The sequence below is a fragment of the Furipterus horrens genome, unplaced genomic scaffold, assembly GCF_987537825.1.
Source record: "Furipterus horrens unplaced genomic scaffold, mFurHor1.1.pri manual_scaffold_2, whole genome shotgun sequence".
NCBI classification, from domain to species: domain Eukaryota; kingdom Metazoa; phylum Chordata; class Mammalia; order Chiroptera; family Furipteridae; genus Furipterus; species Furipterus horrens.
The window spans coordinates 44,782,783-44,810,204 of record NW_028327172.1 but is presented as its reverse complement, the minus strand read 5'-3'; the positions used below and the strand labels follow the sequence as shown (position 1 = coordinate 44,810,204).

Here is a 27,422-nt window from a genome sequence, read left to right as displayed (position 1 = left end):
CTCTGCAGAGAAAACTGAGTCCCTTTGGGAAGGGTTCAGCTCACACACTCAATCACCAGAGCTTCTCAAGTGAGCTTTCACCAGACAGTTCTATAGTGTGGCCCAGGGCCTTGCACCTTTTCTGGGTTGTGTAACCTGTTGAGTCCCTGCTTGCTTACTCCCTGGTAACAGAAGGTAATTGGGGAAGATGGGATTAGCAGCTTTTTCTGACCTTGATGAGTAGATGAGCTGTGGAAGCAACCAGTCAACTGCCCAGAAGCCTGGTAGAGTCAGCTGGTTGGCTGAGTCCAGGAGGGAAGGAAGAACAGCTGGGCCTCCTGGATAGCTTGGGGGGAAGTATGTCTCTGAAGGGAGCCCAGCCCCAGATTGAGCCTGTAATTGGCCCTACTGCTTCTTGATTTGTGTGGCCTTGGGCTAGTGGTTCTTTAAGTTCCTCAGCTCTGAAGTATCTTTGATGATACCTGTCAGACCACCCTCCCAGGATCTTGTGAGAGTTCCAGGCTGGGGAACTCTTGTTGTCTGGAAAACTACTCATTCTTTGGATCATCAGTGTCACATCTTCCAAAAAGCCTTCTCTAATGATCCAGGTGCCTGCACTCTGTACTTCCTCTGTGACAGCACTTCTTACCCTCTATTGGGATTTGATCATCTGTTTCTTTGTCTCTCACAATCCTGTGAGTCAAACCATTGCTGTATTGTTCTTTGCTCTTCATGTAAATAGTTAAATACTTACTGAAAATTGGATAAGTATTTTGTAAATGGTAAGAGATGATTGCTAGTAGTTATTTACAGTTATAATAAACGTGTAATCAGAGAACTTCTCTTTGAAAAAATATAATAAAAATGGAGAAGTAGTTAATCATTTATTCATTACACAAATAGTGCCTACTATGTGCTGGCATTATGCTAGGCTCTAATGGATTAGTGGTAAGCCAGATATGTACAGGCCCCCCTTCATGGAGTTTAAAGCCTTGTAGGACATTACCTGTGCTAATGTGAAATTACAGCTATGACAAATGCTGCAAAGGAACAGTACAGAGAATTCTGAGTGCCTCAAGTAGATTTCCTCTGGTCAAGGAAAGCTTCCCAGAGGAAGCTTGAGCTCTGAAGTGAACATGGGCAGTTAACCTAGGTGAAGAAGGTAAGAAGAGCTTTCCTGGTAGAAGGAGGTATATCTACAAAGACCCTGTTGAAAGCGCAACAATGACAAGCACAAAGAACTGAAAAAGGGTCGTGGGTCTGTAGCTCAGAAGGGCGGTGCCGGGAGCCTATAGAGTAAGCAGACATTGCAGGGCATTAGAGGCCATAGTAAGGAGCTTTATCTTTATTCTAACAGCAGTGACAGCTGAGTTGGAGGTGGAGAGGTTGGAAGGGCATTGATGTGATCTGCAAGAAAAACATTAGGAACCAGTCTGAGTGCCTACCCGCCTGTGTGTGCCAGGATCTTCTCGGGCACTGATCCAGCCACAAAGGCAGTGTAGGCCACAAAGCTACCATCCCCCAGGTCCTCACAGCAGGGACAGCTGTCAGACTCTGTCTCCCCACCACCATTGTGGTGGCCCAGGGACTGCTTCTTGAAAATCCCAGCTCAGTCATGGCCATAATGCAAATTCTATCAAGTATGGTTGGAATTAGTTGGAGTTTTTCCCAAAGAATTTTCCTGGAAACTGAGGAACAGAGAGAGATCCAAGAATATTGAAAACAGTTGTTAACTTAAGAAATGTCCAAACCTGTAAGAATTTTTATGAGTTTATTTGAGTCAAACTGACAACAGTTGCCAGGAAGCAAAATCTCAACGATTGAGAAAATGCTCTGCAAATGATTCCGAAAATGTCAGTTTTACCACTTATTTTATACATCAGAATCAAAGGGGAAGATGTAAGACTGTTACATGAAATTCTTTGGTGATAGATTAGGGATGCAGAAGAAAGCAAAGTGGTGAAACCTCTGGGATTGGGTGACAAGTAAAACGAATAGGCACTGACTTCTTTTACATAGGCCAGTGTAGAGTATTGGACAGTTAACACAATAACAGTAATAATGAGGGGCTCTATGGTCTCCTGCTCTGGTGGGAGATTGTGCCCTGAGGGGTCTGGAAAAAGGAAATTACCCTGACATTCAAGACAATAGACAGGCTCAGTTAAGGTAAAGACTGACCTTTGGTAAGAAAGATATCTGCCTAGGACCTGACTACCCACCATGACTCACTTTTAGCTAGAAAATTTTAATTTCAGACCATTCTGTGTGGGTACTTTTGATTTCTGGCTATACAGGCCTCCCCTGAGCTTGTCAGGTTTTGTATGTGGCCCTTTTTTTTTGTCCACACTTCAGCTGCTTACCTCACAGTTCTTGTCTATCCCTGTCCTGTTTGAAAAGCCTTCTCAGAAAATCTCACATTTGAACTTTGGGGCCTTCCGCATCCTGCGTCTTCCCTCTCCTCCTTTCTAAGCAGGGTTTCCAGGTCCAGTGTCCTCTTAAAGCAATAAGCGTTTCTTTCCTTGTGGCTCTGTCAGTGAGTCTGCCCAAAAGGCTTTCATATCACTGGCAGGAGTCCTGGTGGTAAGGACACTGGAGTCTGAGAAAACAAGACGTGAATCCCAGCTGTTCCATTTGCTAGCTCCACGACCTTGGGAAAGTTGTCTTACCTCTTTAGCCTTAGAGCTTCAGCTGCAAAGTGAGATGATGATTAACCTATCTTACACCATTGCTGAGTATTAAATGAGGAAACCACTTAGTGCTGCACCTAACACATACCAAATGCTCAGTACATTGTAGGTATTGTTATTGAGTGTTGTTAATTACACAAGGTTTGGGCCCCCTAATTAGTAAAATAAATTAAGGTAATAGAATTTTCTGAATATTCAGATTTTACTCTCCACATTTCTCTTAAACTCTTATTGTGAGCATTCAGACATTCCCCAGACTGATGAATCACAAGGTAAATATATACTAAAGTGAAGCAAAAAAAACACACAGCCTATTATGCTTAGTTTTATTATTTTTTTAAAGTAAATTCACATATAATAAGAATTTAATGTTTATAGCATATTTCTTTAATAACATAATTTTTGTTTTATATATTGTTTCATATATTATTTGTATATGTATGTTATAAAATATTATAAAGCAACAATTTAATAACAAATATTACTATTTTATCTAAATTATTTGTATATGTATATTATAAAACATTATAAAGCAATATTTTAATAACTTAAATATTGCTATTAATGGCTGATCTTTATTGAATGTCTTTTCTGTGGCAGGCATTATGTGAAGCTTTAATCACTAAGCCCTCACAACCGGGCAAATAATAAGAGGCCCATTTCACAGATGATAAAACAGAAATTCTGTTTCCTTAAGTGATTTGCCCACTTGGAAGTGGCCCGCCACTTCTTTTTACAGATGAGGAGGCTTGCCTGGGTCTCAGTTTCTTCTCAGCATTCTTCCAGGCTCAGGGAGATGTTTTCTAGCTAAAGGGAGAACCATTTCTGTCTGCCTTACTGGGAGTCCCCAAGGTTCCTGAAGATAAACTGTCAAATGTGGACCCCTTATCTGTCCTCCCCCATCTCTCCTCTTTACTGACACCCCTGCTCCCATACTCACTTAGCCAAGCCTGGCCTTCCACTCCTTCCCATGAACCCCCATTCCTGTCAGACGTGGCTTCCTACTGTCCATACATACAGCCTATAAAGTCGTTCCTACCTATGAGCCTTCACAGTGCTTCCAACCACACCCCTGTCCTTCTGTCTGTCTAGATCCTATTCATGCTTTACTGCCCTTCCTCTTCCAGAAAACTCACTAGGAGTAATAGCTGTATTAAATACCCATTCTGTGTGAGGCAGTGTATTAGATACTGTATTATCTTCATTTCTTGCCGCAGTATTACAGAACAGATGGTGTTACGTCCATTTTCTAGATGAGACAACTTGAAGCTCAGACAGGTTTAGTACTTAACTACCTCACAGCTAGTAAGAGAAGAGCTGTGATTTAAACCAAGGCCCACATAAATCCAAAGTACAGTAGTCCCTCTCCATATCGTGGTTCACTTATCGAGGCCTCACTGTATCGCGGGATTTTTAAAAGTATTATTTATTGTGGGTTTTTCGCTGTATTGCGGGATTTTGTGGTACTGTGTACGTTTGTTGTTAAAGTTACGTAGGTTTAAGAGTGTAGAATATGTTTAAGAACATAAGTAGTGTTTATAATAAAGTGTGGAAAAGGTTAATAAGGGAGTGGGAAAGGTTAATAAGGGACTAGGAACGGTTTATGAGTGTGTGGGAAGGGTTTATAAAGCCTTAAAATATATAAAAATACTAAAATAAATGTAAGGTTCCTACTTCGCGGATTTTCACCTATTGCAGGGAGGTCTAGAACGTAATACCCGTTGTGAGGGAATACTGTATGTGCTTTTTCTCACTGTAGTTCACTGCTTGTTCTAGCCCATGTTGATGTTTCTTATCAAAAATTCCCACAGCCTTTAAGTCTGAGCCATATAGTATCATGTTTAGTTTTCACCTCCTTGCCTTTCTCCTCACTTGCTTCATGTCTGTGTCTCCTCACCTAGGCTGTGCTGCCTCAGCAAGGTGAAGGGCACCTCCTCCTGCCTCCACCGTAGCTAGTCTCGCATGGCTGAGTGGACACTCAGAAGGCACATAGTAGGGGTAGAGTCTGGCCCATTGATTGATTGGTTAAATGAATCCCTGTTGATTCTCCAGAGGCTACCCAGCAGGAGGGTACAGCAGCTGGGCAGGCTGACTGGTCTCCAGGATCCTCCATTCATGTGGATGGAAGGCCCAGGAAGGCTGCATAAGAATCCTCTCTCAGGCTGAGCTGAGACTTCCATCTCAGTGCCTTTTGTTTGGGGCCTCCTGGGAAGTCTATGTGTTTGACCAGCCTTTGCGAATGGACAGTGAACAGCAACAGGATATGAAACACAAACAACTGGGGGAGGCACTTGGAATTCCCAGGAGTTCAGAGTCCAGCAGGCAGAGCAGGATCCTTCCCAGGACCCACTGGGGCTCGGTGACAGCCCCAGCCCCAGCCCCCACCCCCAAGTATGGGTCAGAGAGGATCCAAGGCATTTTTGTCTCTGGCCTCACTTCTTCTCTAGTATTCAAGTCCCCTCTTCAGATTCTCTGATGGGCAGCATCCTGCCCTCAGTTGGTACCTCTAGGTATAGGGCACTTTCTACCTCCTGAAGATTAGGAAACTCTGATTGATCAAGCATTTATTCTTTCCTTTTCCTTTTGAGAAATACTTTACATACCATAAAATTAACCCTTTTAAAGGATACAGTTCAGTTTTTAGTTTTTTATAAGATTATGGAACCATTGCCACTGTCTTAACTCCAGAACATTTTCGTAACATACCCCCATCCCACCAAAAAAACCCAGTCCCATTAGCAGACCTCTCATGTTCATTGCTGTGAGAATGTAAAATGGTGTAGCCACTTTGGAAAACAATCTCGCAGTCCTCAAAATGTTAAACATGGAGTACCTCAGGACCCAGTAGTTCCTCTCCCAGGTACCTGCCCAAAAGATATAGGAACATACATTTACACAAAAATATGTACATGAATGTTCATAAGAACATAGGAAATTTCTTCATTTCCCCCTCCTCAGACCCTGGCAACCACTAAGCAACTTCCTGTCCCTGGATTTGCCTTTCTGAACATTTCATATAAATGGGATCATCTGATATGTGGCCTTTTGTAACTGGCTTTCATTGAGCCTAATGTTTTCAAGATTGATTATGTTATAGCAGACATCAATACTTCATTCCTTTTTATGGCTGATAATATTTTTTGTATATCTATACCACATGTTATTTATAGTAGGTTCATCAATTGATAGACATTTGTGTTTTTACTTTTTGGCCATTATAAGTAATACTGCTGTGAAAATTTCTGTGTCCTATGAACATTTGTGTACAGGTTTTTGTGTGAATGTATGTTTCCATATCTCTTAAAAATATACCTAGAGATATACCTAGAATTAGAACTGCTTGGTCCTATAGAAACTCTATGTTTAACGTTTTGAGGAACTGCCAGACTATTTTCGAAAGTGGCTACACCATTTTACATTCCTATAGTGGTGAATGTGAGGGGTCTGGTTTCTCCACATCTTGCTAACATTTGTTATTGTCAATCATTTTTATTTAGCCATCCTAGTATATGTAAAGTGGTATCTCATTGTGGTTTTGATTTGCATTTCCCTGATGGCTAATGATGTCGAACATCTTTTTGTATGATTATTAGTCATTTGTATATCTTATTTGGCATTTATTCATTCTTAAGGCCCATTATGAACAATATGTCCCAATCAGCATTGAGGAGGAACCATAAAGATGTATCATGGTGACCTTTGCCCTTCAAGGAACTTGCCACCTGGTAAGAAAATTATAATTAATATACATGAAAAGTTAAGGTTTCACCCTGACTGGTGTGGCTCACTTGGTTGGGCGTCATCCCGCAAAGCAAAAGGTCCCTGGTTCAATTCCTGGTCAGGTCACATGCCTGGGTTGTGGACTGGTCCCCAGTTGGGATGCATTGAAGAGGCAACCAATCAATGTTTCTCTCTCACATTGATGTTTCTCTCCCTCCCTTACCCTGTCTAAAAATAAATAAGATCTTAAAAAGAAAAAAAGGAAAGTTAAGGTTTCATAGACAAGGTGGCATTTAGTCTGGGCCTGGAGATAGGTAGTACAACATTTGGATACAAGGAGCTTGGTAGAAAGACATTCTAGGCATTTGGGGTAATATAAGCAAAGGCACTTTGTAATTAGAAAAGTACTTTATCTTGTGATGAATTCTGAGTACAAGGCAGGGCAAAAGTAGGTTTATAGTTGTCCATACAGAAAGTAATATAATTAGTAAATAATAATACAAGAATAAACTTTTGCATACTCAAAACTGTAAACCTACTTTTGCCCCACCCTGTATTTGTAAAAGTTCCTGGTGTAGCACTTGACACATGGTGGGCTGCTGTTATGTAGTTAGGTCCTTCCACAACACCCCCTTTGGTCCCCACTCTGTCCTCTAGGACTACACTGCTCCCTTTTCTTATTCCAGACCTTTACATATTAGGGGACAGAGATCCAAGCCAAATAAGCCTTGGTTCCCTAAACTGTGGTTTCAAGTCTTTTCCCCATTCTGGTCATTTTCTAATGAAATGGTCACAAAATTTTTGATGCCCCTTATGAATTACAGTGTGGCATGGCCATTATTGTGAGGAGCAGGGCAGTGATCCCCTTTGTTAAAGCTTTTATGGTTCCATTAATGTGGCCTGAGCTTGCATTAGCTTTCTTGGCAGCTTTATTATGTCCTCCTGGATTATGTTAAGCTTGCAGTCAGCCCAGCCTACTGAGAACCAGGGCTTTGTGTACTTCTGTAAACTTTTGTTTGGATTTGTTTGCCAAGCTTGTTTAACCTAAAGGCAAGACTGCTTTCAAGCATTGTATTGCCATGTGACTGAAAGTAGTGGTTGTACAATGGAGACCAGCAAAAAGAAGAAAAAGAAGGGATGAATTGGGTCTTCCTCATCTTGAGTAGGAAAAGGAGGTCTCTTCAAGGAGAAGGTTCTAGAAAGCAGAACTAATCAGAGTATTCCTGTCCTCCAGATAACCTCCTTTCCACTTAATGCTTTTCCTTCTTTATTATTCTCTGTCAGTTGGTTTGTTGTTCCATCAGATACTTGTCGTGTGCTGGCCCCAGGCTTATATAGGAAAGAAGGGAAGAAGATAGGATACATACCCTGGAAGGTAGTGTGGTTCAATAGAGGGAGCATGGGCTGCTGTTCTAGACGCCTTTTACTGGCCATGTAGTCTTAAGAGAATCAGTTACCCTCCAAAAGACTCAGGCTTCTTTTCTAATTACTGGGTCTGATGAGTTTTTATGCATGTCAAGTGCCTGATGCATAGTAGGCTACCCAAGAAATGTGAGCTTTTTTGAGCTCTGTCGTTTAAGTTTTGCAAGACATGAAGAGCCAAGCATACTGTATGGTTACTGACCCTGTACAAACAGCTCTTTCTGTCCTTTTCAACATCATCAAGATCCTTCTTTGTCTCCTCCTCCCTTGTTTTTCACGCTCACATTCTCATTCTCTATTTTTTCACACTTTCTCTCACACACATATATATTCTCCTTCTTTCTTTCTTCTCCATTTCTCTCCTTCCTCTTTTTTCCCTCCCTCCCTCCTCCTTTCACTCGTTCCCACCTTTTCTTTCTCTCTCTGTCCTGCTGTCACAACAGTTAATACATACATGGTCCTGGCTGGTTTGGCTCAGTGGATTGAGCGTCGGCCTGCGAGCTAAGTGTCGCTGGTTCGATCTTCCAGTCAGGGCACATCAGAGAAGGAAAACTCTGACTCCAAAAAACCTCCGCTGCCTTGCGGCATACCTCTTCAGGGGAAAGGCTAAGGGAGTAAACCCCGACAGAAAATCCGGAGCCGGAGTCCCTAAGGCGGTTTGACGTTGTAGTCAACATCGGCAACTCCTGCGGCGCACCTGAAGCCAAGCTGTATTGACTCCGTCTTTCCCTTGGACCCTTCAGCTGCGAAGAGAGGGGGGGTCTGCTGCATGGGCAACAGCAGACCCTCCATATCACCCTGCCCAGGCTCTGTAGCTTCAGCTTCACTGGAGAGGACACTCCAGCGTCATCGCAAGATGTCGATTCAACACGGGAGGAGACAGATACCGTGTCACTCCCGAGTCGGACTGCACAGCCATTCTCGGCGGTGCAGATAGACTCTTAAGAAGCTACACCATCGTCTCTCGAGACGGACGGCTGCCGACGACAAACAGCTCTTGGAGCAACTATGATACTTAAAGCACGTATTTTGTGTCCTTACTTGTCTCATTTCCCTACCCCCTGTTCAGACTGAGAGCTCATTGTGGGCAAGGACCATGTCTGATTAATCTGAGTAACCAACACAGTCTGGCTTCAAGATGAGGCTACTTAAGTTTTGTTGCTGGAATGAACCTGAATTTATGAAGGCCAAATCTTCCCCCAGGTATTGTGGTTGACTTTGGCCAGTCCATTCTTTACTGAAAATCTAACGAAGTTCTGGAGCTCGGCAGTGGTGGCTCACATACCAACCCTATTTGAGAAGTTTGAGCCATCTTTGTGTGTCAATGCCATAGTGTGTCAAGCTTCCTGGCAACCAGCTAAGCTGCCCAGCTGCCCTGTACAGCAGCCTAGAGTCCTGCTGCGGAGCCAGTAGGTGGCGCCCATGGCCCTTTCCCACACCACAGCTGCCTGGTTAGGCCCTTCCTTCTTGTCAGAAGGCAGCTGCCTACTGGGCTAGCATATAGCCCTGGGCAGAGGTACCCAGGTGAGGGTGCTCTGGGCCACCACCCACCCCTTTCTGGCTTTGTCTTGTTGCTTTTTGGGTTTTATTGAATCTCAGCCATGGCACACACTGCTTGGGGAAACAAAGATATTTCCCATAGAGGATCCCAGGAGATCATAAGGGGAATCTGCTTCTGGCCATCCTTTATGGCACAGCTCATGCTTCTGACTCCAGGAGGTTGCCCTGTGGATCTGTTGCTCTGACCTACACTCATGGCACTTTCCTCCAGGGGTCTTGCTTGTATTTAGCTGCTTGCCAGGTGCGTAGCTGTCCAGTGAACACCTTGAAGTCAAGGACACTGCAGAATTAATCAAATTGCCCTCGGTATCCTGATCAGAGTCCCATCATAACCAGTCTCACGAAAAGTTTATGGAATGAATGGATGAATAATAGAAAGTAGTTCCTCAAAAAATTGCTTTTCAAATTGAAGGACAGTCTAGAAACAAACTAACCCTACTCTGCAAAAAAATATTAAGATCAAAGAAAGGCTGAGGAATTATTCTCAGTGAAATACACATGGAATGCTTTATTCTCATATTGATCCTCATCTATATCTGGATCATGAGGGAGGAGGGAAGATTGCTATGAAGGATCTTTTTGGAATAATTGAAAAAATTGAATATGGGCTGTATACCAGATAAAAAATATTTTATCAATGTTAACTGTTCTGAATTTGATCATTGGTTAGTAGTTATATAAGAAAATGCCCTTGCACTAGGAAATATGTGCTGAAGTATTCGGAAGTACAGGGGTATAATGTCTGAAACTAACTCTCATGGGAATAGTAAAGCACATGAGGCAAAATGTAATGGGAATCTGAGTAAAGGCTATATGAGGGTTTGTGCGTGTGTGTGTGCGTGCACTATTTTTGTAACTGTTCTGTAAGTTTGAAATCATTTCAAAATAAGTTAGAAAAAATAATTATACTTTAGTGTGTGCCAGGTTCCTGCTAGAAATTGTAAGAGAGATGGGACAAAGAATGGTTATCCCAGCATTGGACTTTACTCCATTTAATTCAGCAGTATTCATTGAGGTTGTGATACAGCTCCTCCACTCTGTGCCTTTGAACAAATAGAACAATAGTAATAATGACAACAACATTTGGAGAATGTAAGTGCTTTCACATACATTATTTCCTTTGGTCATCTCAGCACCGTTGTTAGATAGGTCTGGCAGGCTAATAGTGTTAGGTGACTGAGGTTCAGAGAAGTTAACATGACCTGCCCACAGTCATACAGCCTGGAAGAGATAGGTGCAGGCTCCTATTTGGATCAGTCTGTTCCAAGGCTGATGATACTTTCTGAATTTGCTCCATATCTATGTGTATAAAAGGAAGGATTGAATTGGATTGATGTCTGAAGATCATTCTTCAGGTCCAGAAGTTTTAAAGCGTGCAGGCACATTACACAGTGTGCTTGCACTCATAGGTGCTGTCAGTCCCTCTTCCCCCTCACTGCCTACCCATTTCCCTTTCCAGTAGCCAGGTGCATAACCATGCTGGGATGGGCCAACTCACTGGGAGTTAGACTTTCTGGAGAGCTTCTTAGAGGAAGGGCCTTGAGCTGGGCCTTGAAGGAGAAAGTGCTCAGTTCAATTAGCAAATGCAAAAGATGACTGAGAGGCCTTGTGTCTGTGCAGTTAGAGCCCCGGGACCCTGCCTGAAGTGGCTGGCCCAGGCTGGGGTCTGAAGCAGCCGTTCCTCTCCTTGCCCACCCCTCCCAGTCCCGGCTAACTGGGTAGATAAGGCACAGATGGAGGCTGTGTGTGGATTCTAGCCCCAGGCGCCTTGCCTCTGCTCAGACAGCCCGGCCTGGTGCTGTTATTACTGTAAATAGAACCTTCTGCGAGGCTCCAGCCAGGGCCCTGTTGCCCTGATAGTGATCGAGATTGAGTCTGCATGGCTCACTGCTTCCAGGCCTCTGATGCAGGTGGGACAGGGCTCCTACCCTTCAGCCCCCTCCCCAGCTGCAGCTGAGGGCTGGTTCATGCTACGGGTCCGGAAATCAGTTGGAACAATGCACAATTGAAGTTCAGTGGCCGCTTGGTATCGATTGGTCGTAAAATGAGGAGGAAGAAGAATCAAGTGGTAACTCCCTCTCCTGAGTATACAAGCTAGTTAGTCCAAATAACTCAAAACTGCCCCATATTTTTTTGTGGGACTCTCTCCCTTACTCCTACATGCAGCAAGCCTGAGGAGCTGTCTTTTATTTGGAAGTCTTGCTGATGCCCATGTCTGCTAAGAATCCACTTCTCAATTTTGATGTTACACATATTTAGAATCCTAAGATTTTAGAACCGGTAGGGACTTGAGAAATCACTTAATTCAGTTCCCTTATTCTACTGAAGAGAAAAGTGAGGTTCAGAGAGAGTTATCCAGGATCACAAAGCTGGTTACTAAGAGCGCTGTGAGTGAAATCCATGGCCTCTAGCCCAGCTCTTTGTGCCCTCAGCCCTGAGAGTGAGAAGCTGCACCGACACCCACATATACACAGGAGCCTAAGTTCTTTGAAAAAGTCAGGCACAAGTATAAAACAAGTAACTTCCAGCACAAGACAGACATATTGGTTAGAGATTTGTGTAGGAAGGTGCTGTAGACATTCATTGGTTCAGCCCCTGGGCCCTCTGGAGGGTGAGCTGGTTTCCATGCCAGCACCAGGAGTGAAGAGACAAAGCATGGACCATGCTGCTACTGGGAGAGTGAGGCAAGGAAACTGTGATAACTGTTGATACAGGTTAGCAGAGGCACTGAGGCAGCATCAGAACTGCCTTAGGGAAGTCTTCTTGGAGGAAAAAAGGATGTTTTATTTTTTCCTAAGGAAGGTGGTGTTGTTTTTTTTTTTTTAAGTAATAGTATGTTCGTCGTTATTAAAAAAAAAAAAAAAAACCTTCAAACTATGCAGAAGCCTTCACAGCAAGAAGTGGGGCTCCCTTCCCCATCAGAGGTAATCACTGTTGCCTGTTTGGTCCATAGCCACCAGAACTCTCATGGATCCCTAAGAGATCAGAACAACTTTGTTTCTCCCCTTGATTTGTTACTCTTCTGAAGAAATCGTCAGGTCATTGGAGACCATTTATCAATCCACAGAAACATTTGAGGACTTAAGTTCCAAGTTCTGTGTATACCTTTCATATATTCTATATCCTTAAAATGAGGTGGACACTAATTGGAAAATGATAATGATAATAGCATAGGCTCTTATATTTATACATTGCTTTATTGCATACCAAGTGTTTTCACATCTTTTGTCTCATTGTGTCTTCATGGTACCCCTGTGTGATACATGGAGTAGGGCTGGCAGGGTCTTCTACATTATTTAACAGATGTGGAAACTTGTTCAGAGAGCAGGAGTTGTCACTCAGATGAGGGGACTAAGTGAGGGTCAGAAAGGCTAAGTCACTCATTTATTCAGAGCTACCCACCCAGTAAGTGCCAGAGTCTGCATTTGAACTGAGGTCTCTCCTGCTATTCTCCTGTCCCGCTCTACTGCTTGCAAGTTGTACAAGAGCTGGAATTCTACTCTGGATTGCTAGTGTCATCGCCTTCCTATCTACTATCCTGGGTCATCCCCGATTAGTGTCACCCACCACTGCCCTGCCAAGCAGGAGACCTAGTTCATTAGGGAAGGACCTTTCACAGTCAAGAGTGAGCCCAGAAAGGCCAGCAATGCCCACCCCGCTCCCAGCCCCCGGACACAGGCTGCTCTGCCCTGAGTGGCAGCCTGCATTAAGCATTCCACTCATCATCTCAGGGATGATGGAATCCTAACCTTTTCGGAGACACCGTGCTCTGTCACAAGCATTGCTCTTTTTAAAAGAGATTAATTCACTTGCCGCATTTTGTCCATTGGTGAAAATCACAGGGGAGAGCAAGGGTGGCTTTTTTAGGCCTCAGAGGCCCTTTCAGCCACTCTCAGCAGGCAGCCACCGGCCCAGCTGGCCCAGGACTTTGAAATGACTGCCTGCTGGGCATTCACTTGCAAAGCAACAAAATGAAATGGAGGAGACCTGGGTGTGTGAAATGCTAACTTTTGGGGCTGCTGTACAGAGGGGAGGTGGGGGAGGGGCCCGCCCAGCTCTGAAAGAGGAAAAGTTGTTTGTAGTTGGCCTAGCTTGTGGTGTTGTTTATTTTGTAATAGTCCTTCCTTAATCTACCAGGTGCCACATCTAGCTCTTCATCCTTACAACCGCCTTGTACAATGGGGATTAACATCCCTCATTTCACAGCTAGCAAGCAACAGAGCCAGAATCTGAACTCCAGGTTTTGGATTCCAGGGTCATTGCTTTTTCCATTACACCTCAGCTCCAAGAGACCGCAAAAAATGATGCTCAGTAAGGAAGCTGGGCAGGGCTCAAAAGCTGGAGCCTCACTGCAAAACACTAAGATTTGTCTCCTAGGAATGATCCCTCAGGTTTGTGGGGCCCTTTTCCTCAGATTGCACTCTTACATCCTAAAATCCTACTGAACCTATGAAGAGACTGAAGCTTAGAGAGATGATATCCCTTCTCTAGGGTTTAAGAGTAGGAGATGGCAGAACTGGCACTAGAACCCAGGTCTCCTGATTCTGCTCTGTGCTTTTTCTGCTCTATTAATTGAAAGGATTAGCAAGTTTGGAGAAGCCTTCTCTCCTAGCAATCCCTCCTCTTTTTTTTTTATTTTTTATATGCTTTATTGATTATGCTGTTACAGTTGTCTCAATTTCTTTTCCTTTTGTTTCCCTCCACCCAGTGACATCCCTCCCTCCAGTTGCCCCCCTCCCCTTAGTCCATGCCATTAGTTGTGCATATAGTTCTTCTCAGCATCTTCCTATCTACTCCACTCCCTCCTACTATGCTTCTTAATTCATGTACTATCTCCGTCCCCTTCTCTCTTCCCCCTCCCTGCTGACCTCCCCGCATAATGTTCCCCATGCCTATAGTTCTTTTCACACTCTGGTTGCCTACTTAGTTTGCCTTTGTTTTGGTTCCCTAGCTTCTGTTGTTGGTTGTTGTGATACAGTTTTCATTTTAATGTTCATAGTTTTGATCCTCTTTCTCCTAAACAAGTCCCTTTAACATTTCATATAACAGTGGTTTGGATCTGATGAACTCCTTCAGTTTTACTTTGTTCTGGAAGCACTTTCTCTGCCCTTCTATTCTGAATGGCAGCTTCACTGGATAGAGGAATTGTGGTTGTAGGTTTTTGCTTTTCATTACTTTGAATATTTCTTGCCAATCCCTTCTTGTCTGCAGAGTTTCTTTTGAGAAATCAGCTGTTACTCTTATTGGGACTCCTTTGTACATAATTCTCTTCTCTCTTGCTGCTTTTAAGATTCTCTCTTGATCCTTAATTTTTGACATTTTGATTATAATGTGTCTTGGTGTGGTTCTGCCTGGGTCCAGTTTTTTGGAACTCTCTGTGCTTCCTGGACCTGTAAGTCTATTTCCTTCCCCAAGTTAGGGAAGTACTGCTTCATTATTTTTTCACATAATTTTTCAATTCCTAGTTCTTCTTCTCCATCTTCTGGCAACCCTATGATTCGGATGTTGGCCTGCTTATAGCTGTCCCATAGGTTTCTGAACCTCTCCTCATTTTCCTCACTTTTCATTTCCTCTTTCTGCACTGGTTGACTGTTCCTTCCCTATGTTTCAATTTGTTGATTTGATCCCTGGTTTTCTTCCCCTCAACACTAGTTTCGTATGTGTTTTTGTTCATTTCATCAGGACTAGCCTTCATTCCTTCCCTGTCTTGTTTAAGATCTGCTGTTAAGTCTGTAAACATTCTTATAACCAAAGCTCTGAACTTTGCCTCAGAAAGATTTCCTGTCTGCTGCTTCATTAGATTAGATATTTGCTGTTCGGTCAGCTGCATCACCCGGATCTCTATCATGATCTTTGCCATCCTGACAGTTTTGTGTTTACCTTTGCTTACTGGACCGGGCTATCACACCTCCAGTGCTATAGGGGGTGGAGCCCCATGCATTCATTACAACCGGGTGACCCTTCTTGCCACACTGTGGCGTTTTCTATGGGGGTGGGGGTCCAAGATGGATTCCTGCCATTCATTCTCCGCTGAGAGACCAGAGCCTCCTCTTCCATCCTTACCCTCTCCAGACCTCACAGTCCAAGGCAATGGGGGTCTGCCTTCCCCGGCATTGGAATCGCGAGCTGACGGGTCTGGTCTGCAGCCGGCAGTGCTCCCCAGGTGCTTCTCGCCTCCCCTTAAATAAGGGTGTCTGTGCTTACTGCTGTCCCGCTGCCATTGCCGCTGCTGCTGCCGTCGCCAGCACAGCTTGACCTCTCCATCCCGGCTTTGTCCCTCCTGCCCATCTGGATGAGCACCACTTCTTTATAACTTCATACATTGGACTTCCGTTTATTTCCTGGAACTTCTGGTTATTTCTGATTTTGCGGTAGTTGTATTCCTTCTTAGTTGTGGAGGGAGACGGAGTGTGTCAGTCTAGGACTCCTTCTTGGCCGGAAGTCCCAGCAATCCCTCCTCTTAAAAGAAAACCCTGCAGTGTCCAGAAGAGGAACCCCAAAATGCTAACACACATATAATAAGTAGCTCAAAATTGTTGATAATCAGAGTCATGCAAATTAAAACAATAATGTGAGATCCTTTACAACTGTTTGACTTGCAATGATTAGGACACTGGCTATTGCTGAGTGTAGGCTGGAGAGTGGTACACAGGGAACGCCCCTCTCCTATGGGTGGGAGGGTAGATGGAGCAGCTGTCCTGGAGGGATCTTGGCACTGTTAGTCAAGTCAAGTATCATAAACCACATGCTCCAGGGAAATACACAGGTCCAAAGGACACATGTAAGAGGGTGTTCTTTGAGCATTGCTCTTGTTGGTCAGGAGATGGGAGAGCAGAGAGAGAAAATTTGGTTGAAGTGCCATGGAGAATTGTGCAGAAGTTTAAAAAGTGGAATTGTTGTATACTTAGCAGTATGAGCATACCTTAAAGTACAGTTATTTGTACGAAAAAGTAATAAATAAATACATACATATATACATATATATACAAGAAAAGTCTGGTTGGCTTAGGTGCTGGAAAGTAAGAACCTCTATCTTGTCTCATTGGCAGTAGCTAGCATATGGCTGGGCACAGAGTGTGTGAGTGCACATATTTGTTGAATAAATGAACAAAGGAGTCCCTGGAGCCAGCCTGGCTGAATTACACAGGTGATCCTGTGTGACCCTGTCTCAGAACCCTTGGGTGTTGGCCAACCTGCCATTACCAGCTTGAGACCAGAACATTTTCTTCTCTCAGAGGAACAGAAGTAGCGTAGGGTGATAGGCAGCAACCACCTTGTATTGAATACCTGCCGTATGCCAGGCATTGGGCTGCAGTCACTGTAAATTAGAGATTATCATCCCTATTTGATAGGTGAGAAAACAGTCTCATAGAGAATTAATTTGTTCAGGGTTATCCAGCTTGACCAGAATTTGAATTCAGGTCTAAGTTACTCCAAAACCCTTCATTCATCTTTTTTGTTATGCTACACTCAACCCTCTAGGAACATGAGGAGGAGGCGGCATCTCAGTCTTCTTTCTTCAGCTCTGTCTTCAGAGCAGTGCTGCTTCCAGAATTCTCTGTGCCCAGCCTGGCAGGGGAACATGGGCCACTGACCCACTGAAAGCATGAGGGATTCTGGCTGCACTCTTTTCTCCTAGCTGAGCCCTGCTTTCTCATTTGTCTGCCCTAGCTCATCTCCTTAGGTCTGTATTATAGGCGGTCTCCAAACTAGTCTCCTTGTCCCCATTTTCTACTCCCTCCCTTTTCAAATTCAGCTTACTTAAGCTATTAGGTTAATTTTATAATTTTCTTTTTGCCCCCAAACCTTCAATGACAACCCTACTGCCTATGGCAAGAGTCTAAGGAATGGCAGATAGGTTTTCTCTCTGTTGTCAACTTCAGTTGATTAATGGTGGCTGATTGGAACAGTGCTGAGGAGGATTCTGAGGCTCTTTCAAAGGCTTCACAGGAAAGAACTGCTTGGAGAGATTTGTGATTTCTGACTTAGATGCAGGAGTGCAGAACAGTGACACGCATGCCAGGCATCTGTCAACTCTAGATTGGGTTTTTAACCTAGGGTGCACTGTTAATTTCATGAGGACCTGTGAATCCCTGGACATTGTATGTAAAAAGAAAAAAAAAAAAAGAGGGGAGTATGTGTGCTCCTGTGTACTTTTTTGGAGAAAGTCATCAGCTTCAGTCATATTCTTAAAGAAGCACATGGCTCAAAAAAGGTTTATGCCCACTATCTTGGCCTCCTAGCTTAGGTTTTGAGGCCCTCTTGTAGGCCCTGCATACCTCCGCAGGTGTCTGTTTCTCTGCTGTGAACTGTCACCCAGATGGATCTACCCGATGGTCTCTGAACATACCTTCCCATTGCTCCCCTGCTTCTGAATAGTATCCTGTTCCTTTTGTCTTAACTGCCTTGCACTTTGTCCCTTGTCTCTAAACTGTTCCCCATGTTCGAGGCACAGTTCAAGCCTTTCCCTTCACAAACCTCTTTGATTTGATTCTGGTCTTCTAGACTGCGGACCAGAGAAGTGAGGCCATCTGGCTGAATCAGTTAGGATCAGGACTCCAGTCTCTTCACTCTCAGAACCCTGTCCTTCCATGGCACCACTTGGTCTGCAAACAAGGAAAGTTGTGTAAATTAGGAAGGACATTTTGTGCAAAAAGCAATTTTTTACCTTTGAAAATTCATCCATAGGTTTTTTTAGCTTCTTTAACATTCTTGGCCATACGAAATTGTTCCTTCATAAAAGTTCAACTGTGTATGTGGGAAGAGGCCCAAAAGAAATCCTCCAAACTAGACTTGAGAGATGAGGGTTCCCCAGCCTCCTCTCCTGAAACTCTCCCCTTACATTTTGTGCCCCAGTCATACCAAAGCTCTTTCAGACCCTCATATACCCCATGCTGTCTTCTCTGGGAAAGAGGCTTCACCTCTGCTTGGAGCATTCCTTCCCCTCCCTCGGCCCATTTTTCTGGCTCGCTCTCTATTAACACTTCCTCAGAGAGACCTCTGGGTCACTAAAACAGGGTTAGGTTCCCTGGGGGTGCACTCATCCGTTGTACAGGTATGTGCTTGTGGGTCTGTCTCCCACCTCAGGCTTTGTGTCTTTCATCCTCCCAAACCCTAGTCGCCTGCTTACTTATTAAACAACACAGAGGTTTTATTTGACTTTGTCCAGAGGAGCATTTACTACATAAGAATGATACTAGGACTCATCCCTAAGCTTCTGGGCTTTCTTCCAGTGCCCTTTCATCTAGAACCCACTGGAGAGTAGATGACCTCCCCATCCCCCCAAACACCCTCCCCCCATTCCTCATAAGGAGACCTGCCTTGTTGGTGAATCACTGTTGACTTTTGGTTTCCTCCTTTCCTGGCCTTCTAGAGAATTTCTGGTGGGAAACCAAACACTACAGGCTTCGGTTCCTACTCCCGAGTCCTTTCCCACAACCGAATTGTGTACTTCCCTAGGGTAGACCCCAAGCCTTCTCCCCACCCCCATCCTAGAATCTAGCACAGCACCTAGCCCATATTGTGGATTTGCTGAAGTCAGTTTAGTCCTTTGTCTTCCATGTGACATAGGACCAGGTTTAGACTAGAGAAAGGGTGGTGAGGTGAGAAGGATTCAGTCTGTAGAGCCATTATCCACCTGGGTTCCAGTCACTGTATTGCCTCTTTACCAGTTTTGTGACCTTCAGCAAGTCATTTCACCTCGCTGAGCCTGTTATCTCATCCATGAAAAGAAATGAGAGCATGTATATAAAGTTCTGAGAGCAGTTTCTACTGTAGTAAGTGCCCGGTAACAGTTGATTCTATTTACTCCCCTTCTGTCTATTCATGTCCACATTATAGGGCCCTCTTCCCAAGACCCAGAATTCAGGCTTTTAGTGATATACTTAAAACCTTGTCTTTGTTCATTTACCCAACAACTGTTGCGCCCCTACAATGTGCTAGGCTGTGGCATATAGAGTGGAATAGGCTCATGTGGACTCTCCTAGAAACCCAATTTAGCATTTCTAACATTGTTTCCATCCTTCCTTGGGTTAAAAGATTTCCAATTTTCAAAGAGCCACCACACAGATAAACTTGAAGAGTGTGATCCTTTTTGTAGAGTAGTAACTACTTGGATTAGGAAGTGGCCCTGGGCCCTGGCTAGTGTGGTTCAGTGGAGTAAGCACCGGCCAACGAACCAAAGGGTCACTGGTTTGGTTCCTGGTCGGAGCACATGCCTGGGTTGCGGGCCAGTTCTCCTGTTGGGGGCATGCAAGAGGCAACCGAGCGATATTTTTCTCACACATTGATGTTTCTCTCATGCTTTTTCTCCCTCCCTTCCCTTCTCTCTGAAAATACATTTTTTAAAATCTTAAAAAAAAAAATAAAAGGTATCCCTGGGCATTTGGTGCTAAGCACAGGGAAATTCTAAGGAAGAGAGATCTGTGGACTGGGTGAGTCAAGGAAGCCTTTTCAGGGAGACTCCCCAGTCCAGGATTGTATCCCATGGCATGAAAGTAAGATTAGAGCAGGCAGCAGAGGCAAGAGCATTCTAGACTGAGGGAGAAGGAGTATCAGGGTATTAAGGTAGGGAAGGTACATTTTTTTTCTCAGAAGGCTGGAGGATAATAGCAAGGGGCAGAATCATTTAAGGGAAAGAAGAAGAGAGGTAGAGGAAGCCTGGGGTTGGGAAGACTGGCCAGAGATGCTGGGATGGGTTTTTAGTTCTCAAAGGCCTTTAAGTATTTCCAGGTTCATCCAGCCTCCCTGTTTGTTGACTCTTTGGTCCATGATAAGCCGTACACTGAAAATATTCCTTTGTCTTCTAGGCTATTGGCGGATGGTGCAGATGTCAATGCAAGGCACAGACTCGGCTGGACAGCACTTATGGTGGCAGCCATCAGCCGAAACTACAGGTGAGAGATCTCCTTCTAAACAGGGCTCGCATAGCCAGATCTCTTCAGATCACATTCCTGAATCCTCTTCTGTCCTTACCTGTCCTGCTGTGTTCTCCAGAGGCAGGGAGATGAAGTTAGCCTAAGGTATTGGTCTACAGCCAGTGCAGTGGAAAGTATAGGAGATGTAGAGAGGGATGTAGCTGTGGCTCTAAGCTCCATCATTCATTGGCTTTGTGACCTTAGGCGAGTCATTTGCATTACCGAAGCAATGAAATGTGTGAAAGCCTGCCATAAGTGATTAAATGTACTTGTGCGAGTTAGTGTTTTCATTATCTACCATCTATGTGTGTTGAGAAGTCTGCAGTCACTGTCCCCAGCAAGGGCTCCTCTGGGCTGTTTCTTTGGAGGTTTTAATGGGAATAAGGGAAGGTAGGGGCATTCCTGCCCTCCCATTGGAGGCCCCGCTATTTTGCTACCTGCTTGTCCATTCCCTTAGGGTGTAGCTGTTGTGTTAAGACCAAAGTAGTCCACTTTGTGTAGAAGTTATCCACTAATTCTCACAACCACCAACAACATATGTTGTTATTCTCATTTTGCAGGTGAGAAAACTGAAGCCCAAATAGATAAAGTGATTTGTATAAGATCACACAGACAGAATTTAGGACCTGGTCTGGCTGCCTACAAAGTTCGTGTGTTTTACTGCCGCCTCCCTCTGCCAGATCCCAGGCTAGTGTTGGATACTGTGTGCAAAAGAATTGACTAAATAAGAGCAAAAAAATGCTTTCAAAGAAAACAGACTGGGCACTTGGTAGTAGCTGCTGAAATTGATAGTAGGATGTGCCAATTTAAATTTTCCCTTCAAGCAGATTTTTGAGGCTTTTGTTTGCCAGTCCTAGCCACCTTTGGAAGGATCATAAATGTGATGGAAGCCAACAAACAGGGATTTTATAATATAGGGGTGGCACTGCCTCGGGCTGTCTGAGAGACTTAGCTGTACTTGAGATAGGTCTGTCTTCTCTGCTCTTCTATCGTGAACTTGTTCTCAGCACTCCATTTCCTTATTTGCTTCTTTAGCTCCTAGCATTTAGTCTTTTTTTTTTTTTTGTATTTGAGAGAGAGAGAGAAAGAGAGAAACATCAATTTGTTGTTCCACTTACTTATGCATTCATTGGCTGCTTCTTGTAATGTGCCATGACCAGAGATCAAACCTGCAACCTTGTCATATTGGGATGACACTAACCAACTGAACTATCCAACCAGGGCAAATACTTAGTCTTTAAAAGAAAAAATTGATGTAAATGGACTTTGCAGTTGAGAGACCTGGAGGCTAGTCCTGGTTCTGACCCTTAATTGAGTTTCAGATTTCTATGGACACCATTTCTCCACCTGAAATTAATTATTTCTACAAACATTTGGTAAATATTTACTCTGAGCCAGGCTCCATGCTAATCATTGGGGAATGAGAGACCTTGGGAGCTCATGGCTTAATGTGGAAAAGAAAGACAGGTAGAGAAAGTGTAGTGTAGGCAATGATGTCAGAGCAGTGTGGACAGGATGTTTTCAAAGCAGAAGGTATGAGAGGACTGAATTTGGCAGCAGAGTAGATTCTCTCTATATGCTTGTGAGAATCAAATAAGATAATAATATGTGCTACAGATTACAAATGGTGTGTTCTCTGTTGCTCACATTAGACCTCTCTATGCAGAAATACACGTGTTTATTCTACCACTGATACTTTATCCACCACCGCTTCCACCCTACCCACCAGTCTTCTTTCCCAGCTTACAGGTGTCTCCATCTGCAAGAGACAGCAGTGGATGAGAAAAGGGGGTGGGGAGAGGGTGCCCTTATGTGTAGTGTATTTTCAGTATTGAGACAATTGGAAATAACACTATATTTAAGAGTACTGTCAATCAGTGAGCAGATAGCTTTCTGAATCTAATGAGTTGTTGGTTTAACTGATTACCTGTCTTTATCCAGGGCCATTAGTAAATCAGTGATGCTCGTTGAGCAGAGTGAGAGTGTTGGCTTGTATTTATTTGCTTTGGTTCCTAGGACTAATTATTGTTGTATTAAGCATCCATTTTGTGTCCTCCTCTTTCTTCCAGTACCCAGGGAAGACAGATTTTTAGTGACAATAGCATACTCTCAGGTTGGTTTATTTATTCATATCACAAATTGGGGGTGGGGGGCGCCTACTGTTTGCTAGGCACTGTTCTTCACAAAGATCCCCACCCTCATAGGGCTTAGTTCTATACAGATGATGGTCCCTGAGTAGAGAGAGAGGCAGGGACAGATAAACAAATATAGTAAACCCCATAATACATTAGAAGGTTAGAGGTGCTATGGAAAAAAAGGAAAAGTAGAATCTGGTATAAGGAAATCTACATAATATAAGAAGGTCAGAAGTGCTATGGAAGAAAGGAAAAGTAGAATCTGGTAAAAGGGAATCTCAGGAGTACATTAGTCAGGGTGAGTAGGCCCATGGGTAAGGTGCCCTGGAAGTAGTCCTGAAGAATTGTCATGTCCATACCAGCACTATCTGCCAGTAAGCTTCTCCTTATTAGAAGTGTGCTGATTCTCATCTAATCATTCACCAAACCCTCTAGTATCATATTGCCAAGGCCTGACTGTCACTGCCTTTTCACTGGATTTGGATGAAGGGAAGGTAGAGGGATAGCACCCCTTGATTCAAGGCTGAAAGCAGAGAACTTTTATCTCCTTTAGAAAGTTGGCAGTCACAAGCTCAAGGGAGAGATCCTGAGAGTAGCCCAATCATTTCACCCCCAACTGCCTTTAGTGAGCACTTGCTTAATGTGTTAAATACTTCAGGACATAAGAGCAGAATAGTCTCTATTATCAAGGAGACTAACTTCATGTGAACTTTTATTTATGTATGCACTTATTATTTTATTTAATTTTGAGTAGTAAAGATAGTACTATTTTATTTAATTTTGAATACAGTGCTATAGAACAAAAACTTTAGAAGTCTGTATGAGAACTTAATTTATAATTTGTCTTCCTTTTATTTCCAAAGAGGGTTTGAGGTGACATAAATTAAAATACAAATATAAATGTACACAGGAGAGTTAAAATTGGATCAAGATCAGAAATCATATTGGTAAAAGGAAAGATAATTATATCAGGATTGAACCAGAGATTTTCTTTCCCAAAAATAGGTTTATTGTTTTTGTAAAAATAATATAAAGAGGAGTGTAGTAGTGAACTGAATTCCCTCCATCTAGAGACTGACCATTGTGTGTGTGTGTGTGTGTGTGTGTGTCTGCGCGCGCGTGTGATTTTACATAAGTGGGACCGTGCTGCACTCATATAAATCAGGTAATTAGTGGAGTCAAGTATTAATTTAGATTGAAATTTCCCAATAAGCATGGCAAACAAGGGACATAGAGAGTTTTGTTTCTTCAGGAGAGGGGAACTTTGTTCTGACATTCTTTCATATTATCACTTCATGCATCCAGCAAACATTTTCAAACTATACTGTGTCAGGTGCTGATGTGCCAGACTATGAGGAGAGTCAGATAATAAGCATCACAGCCTTTGCCTTAAGAAGCTTGCTTAGACTGCTGACATCAAGGACTTGAGTAATGTGATGGCCATTGTCTTCAGTAGCCTTTCTGCCAAAAATTAACCAACATTCTACTAGGAAAATTCTTTTGCCAGCCCTAGTAACAGTTTGGGTGTAGTATTGACTTGAGTAACAGTTACTGGGAGTTGGTGCCCTCTCCACAGTGAACCTTCCATAAGCCTCATGCCACAGGCACTTGTTCAGTCTGAGTCTGGGTGCCTCATTCTGTGTTGTACTCTGACCCAGTCCAGCTAAAGGCTAAGCCACAGAATCCCAGGATGATCACTGTGCCTTAGCATTGCCTTCATCGGCTCATGCAAATGTACCCAGCCTTCAGCTAAATTCAATTAGTTTTTCTTCAAGAAGAGAAAGAAATCCAATTTTACCAAACATGGACAGACGGTAGAAGGCACTTTGATGTTACAACCTCTTGTTGGTGCTTTACTTAGTCACAAGTTCATAAGCAAGAAGGCTTAATTACTTGGGAAAACACAGGATTAAGACTGGACACAATGGCTGAGTATCCGCTCTTGGGCGACTTGATTCGAACCCATGCACCCAGTTCGTGTGTGGTGCAAACTTTGATGTGTACTATGACAAGCTGAAAGTCATGACCCCCCTCAGGGAAGCTCCTTCATATGGCATTTGCAGGATATGTAGGCGGAGAGGCAGGGCCTGCCAGGCCTGTTTGCTCAACTTTGATGTCCAAGCAGCCACAGGCCCCACTGTTTGCTCTTCCACTGAGGGATGGATTTGGAGCCTCCTACCTTTCCCAGTGGACAATGGCCAGCAATGGAGTGTGACGACTGTTGACCATTCCAGGAGCCTAGCGAACCAGAACAGGGCTTTGGGAGGTGCAGAGTCTGGGGGGCCAAAAGCTGTTTCTAGGACAGCCATTTCTCCAGATTAGCTTTCCTTAAAGCCTAATGTTGGTTGGGTGCTTATAGTGGAGGTAAAAATAGTCTTAGGAGTTCTAGCAGGTACCAAATACTGCTTGATCTTCTCTCCAGTGGCAGTAAGGTATTTGTAAATTGAATTTTCAAGTCTTTCCTGTCATCTTCATCAGTGTATGTGCAGGGGATAGTAGTTTTAAAAGAAAAATGGTATGATTTAGATACATATAATTTCTAATTCCTCAAAAAAAAAGTTGTAAAAACACATGTCTGATAAAGGAATAGTATCCAGAAGATATATAAAACTCTTATAAATCAACAAGGAAAGGACAAACAACTCAGTTTTTTTAAAATGGGCAAAAGATTTGAGCAGACACTACCAAAAAAGAGATGGATAGTAGATAAGCACTTGAAAAGATACTCAGCATTTGTCATTTATGGAAATGCAAATTAAAATCATAATGAGATGCCACTACATACCTTCTAACAACAATGGCTAAAATGTAGAAAAACTGACGATACAAAATATCGACAAAGTTACCGAACAATTGTCATCATTGACTACAGGAGTGCATGATGTGATAGCCACTTTGGAAAACAGTTTGGCAGCTTCTTAGAGAGGGAAAACATATTGACCATACAGCCCAATAATACCAACTTCTAAATATTTGCCCATAAGAAATAAAAACATGCATCTGCAAAAAGACCTGTATTGTCAGTATTTAAAAGAGCTTTATTCAGAATCACCAAAAACTAGAAATCACCCAAATGTCCATCAGCAGGTGAGTGGACAGATTATGATACATCCATACAGTGGACCGCTACACAGCAATAAAAAGAACAGGCTGCTCATACATGCAACATGTAGACAAATCTTTAAAAACTTATGCTAAATTAAAGCCAGACACAAAAAGCTACCTAGTATATGCCCTGGCTGGTGTGGCTAAGGGTCACCAGTTCAATTCCCAGTCAGGGCACATGCCTGGGTTGTGGGCCAGATTCCCAGTTGGGGGTGTGCAAGAGGCAACCACACATTGATGTTTCCCTCCCTCTCTTTATCCCTCCCTCCCTCTCTCTAAAAATAAATAAATAAGTAATATATATTTTTAAAAGCTACCTACTATACAATTTCATTTATATGACAGTCTGGAAAAGGCAGTAGTGTAGGGACAGAAATTATGTTAGTGTTGCTAGGGTTTAGGAGTGGGAGGAAGGGCCCAAAGGAACTTTTGGGGTGATAGAAATATTTTAAATCTTGATTATGATTATAGCTATACAATCAAAACTCATCAAATTGTGCATCTTAAAAGGATGAATTTTACTATGCATAATTGATACTTCAATAAACTGACTAATAAAAAACTTTTAGAAAGGTCATCATTCCTCTCTAATTTTCATTATTAATTGTGACCAATGGTATACTGAGAATTCCTATTTTAGTGTCAAAATGAATTCTATTGTTTAGGGTCACCTGGAATTTTTTGAATTCTTATTGCTGATGGTATCTCACACTAGAGTACTATATATTCTGATTGCTAAGAGAGAGTGAAGATTTTTGAATTCATGTGATTCTTGGTGTCATGAGGTAATAATTACTGATGAATAATGATAAATTCACTACACATTTGGTATAGAGTAGATGTATATAAATTCACAGAGTGTCATATGATTCTTCTTTATAGCAAGGAGAAAGTGCAGAATACAGAACTGGGAGCCTGCCACCCATCCCACATCATACTTGGGCTCCTTGTCCCTGGACTGCCAAGCCAGGGAGACCACCTAAATAGTGTGGCCATTGTCATGCTTCAGGAACCAAACATCCTGAAAGAATGGGGTGCTGATGAGAGATTCAGATTTCAGTCCACTTGGGCTTGTTGGTTGCTTTGAAAGCGCCTGCCTCAGAGAAAGTGAGACCATGAGGCAGAGCACAAAGTTCCAGAACTGTTTGAAATTCCCCACAAGAGTCTCCCTCCCTCCTCTGTCTTTTCTCCCGGAGTGCATTTCATCAGCATCGGAAGGACTGCTTCCCGGCACTGCCTTCCCTGCTTGGCCAGGGTCCCTGAGGAGCTGAGCTAATGAGTGGATAACACGCATTTGCCAAGGCCTTCCTGGATGTGGTACCTGGGCTTTGTTAATTTTAAAATGCCGCCATTCTTGGCTGAAGACCATTTAATTCCCTCTCACAGCAGTCATTTATTTTTAGCATTTGCTTATTTTCCCTCTACCTTACTAAGGAAAGGAGGGCATTAAACCTGTCTCTAAGAAACTAATATCCCAAGCCAGATTATAGTGTCCTGCAGAAGAGGTTTTACAGGCCTTTCTTTGTGGGCAGACAACTCCGCAGGTGTTCTTAGAGCAGAGAGCTCTTGCAGCTGGACCAGGGGCAGCCTTCCTAGGAGGCTCTCCTTCCTTGCTCCTGGCCAGAGACAAAAGCAGGTAGAGCTTCCATGCACCTGTGCTTCAGTGCAGATTCTTAGGGGCCCTAACCACATAGAGGTTTCTCCTGCCTTAGAGGCCTACAGCCTCTTCCCCGGGTCCCCAACCTATTTTTGGCCTGGCTGCGTGCTGCAGTAGTGCTTTCTTTCAGCTCGAGGAGGCTGAGTTTTGTGTTGTCTGATCACCCGATGGTAGTGATGATGATGGCTGTGGTTGATGGGGTGCCTTCTGTGTGCCAGGCCCATTGTAGAGCACTTCAACT

The 27,422-nt window shown here is 43.4% G+C and overlaps 1 protein-coding gene across 2 annotated transcripts in view; it reads left to right on the top strand.

Moving 5' to 3' along the window:
• CLPB (ClpB family mitochondrial disaggregase) overlaps positions 1-27,422 on the top strand; it is a 144,947-nt gene that overhangs the window by 14,032 nt on the left and 103,493 nt on the right. For both annotated transcript variants that reach the window (XM_090265076.1, XM_090265069.1), the window contains exon 3: positions 20,177-20,263. In XM_090265076.1, the coding sequence (XP_090121202.1) occupies positions 20,177-20,263 (87 nt within the window). The remainder of the gene's footprint in view (positions 1-20,176; positions 20,264-27,422) is intronic.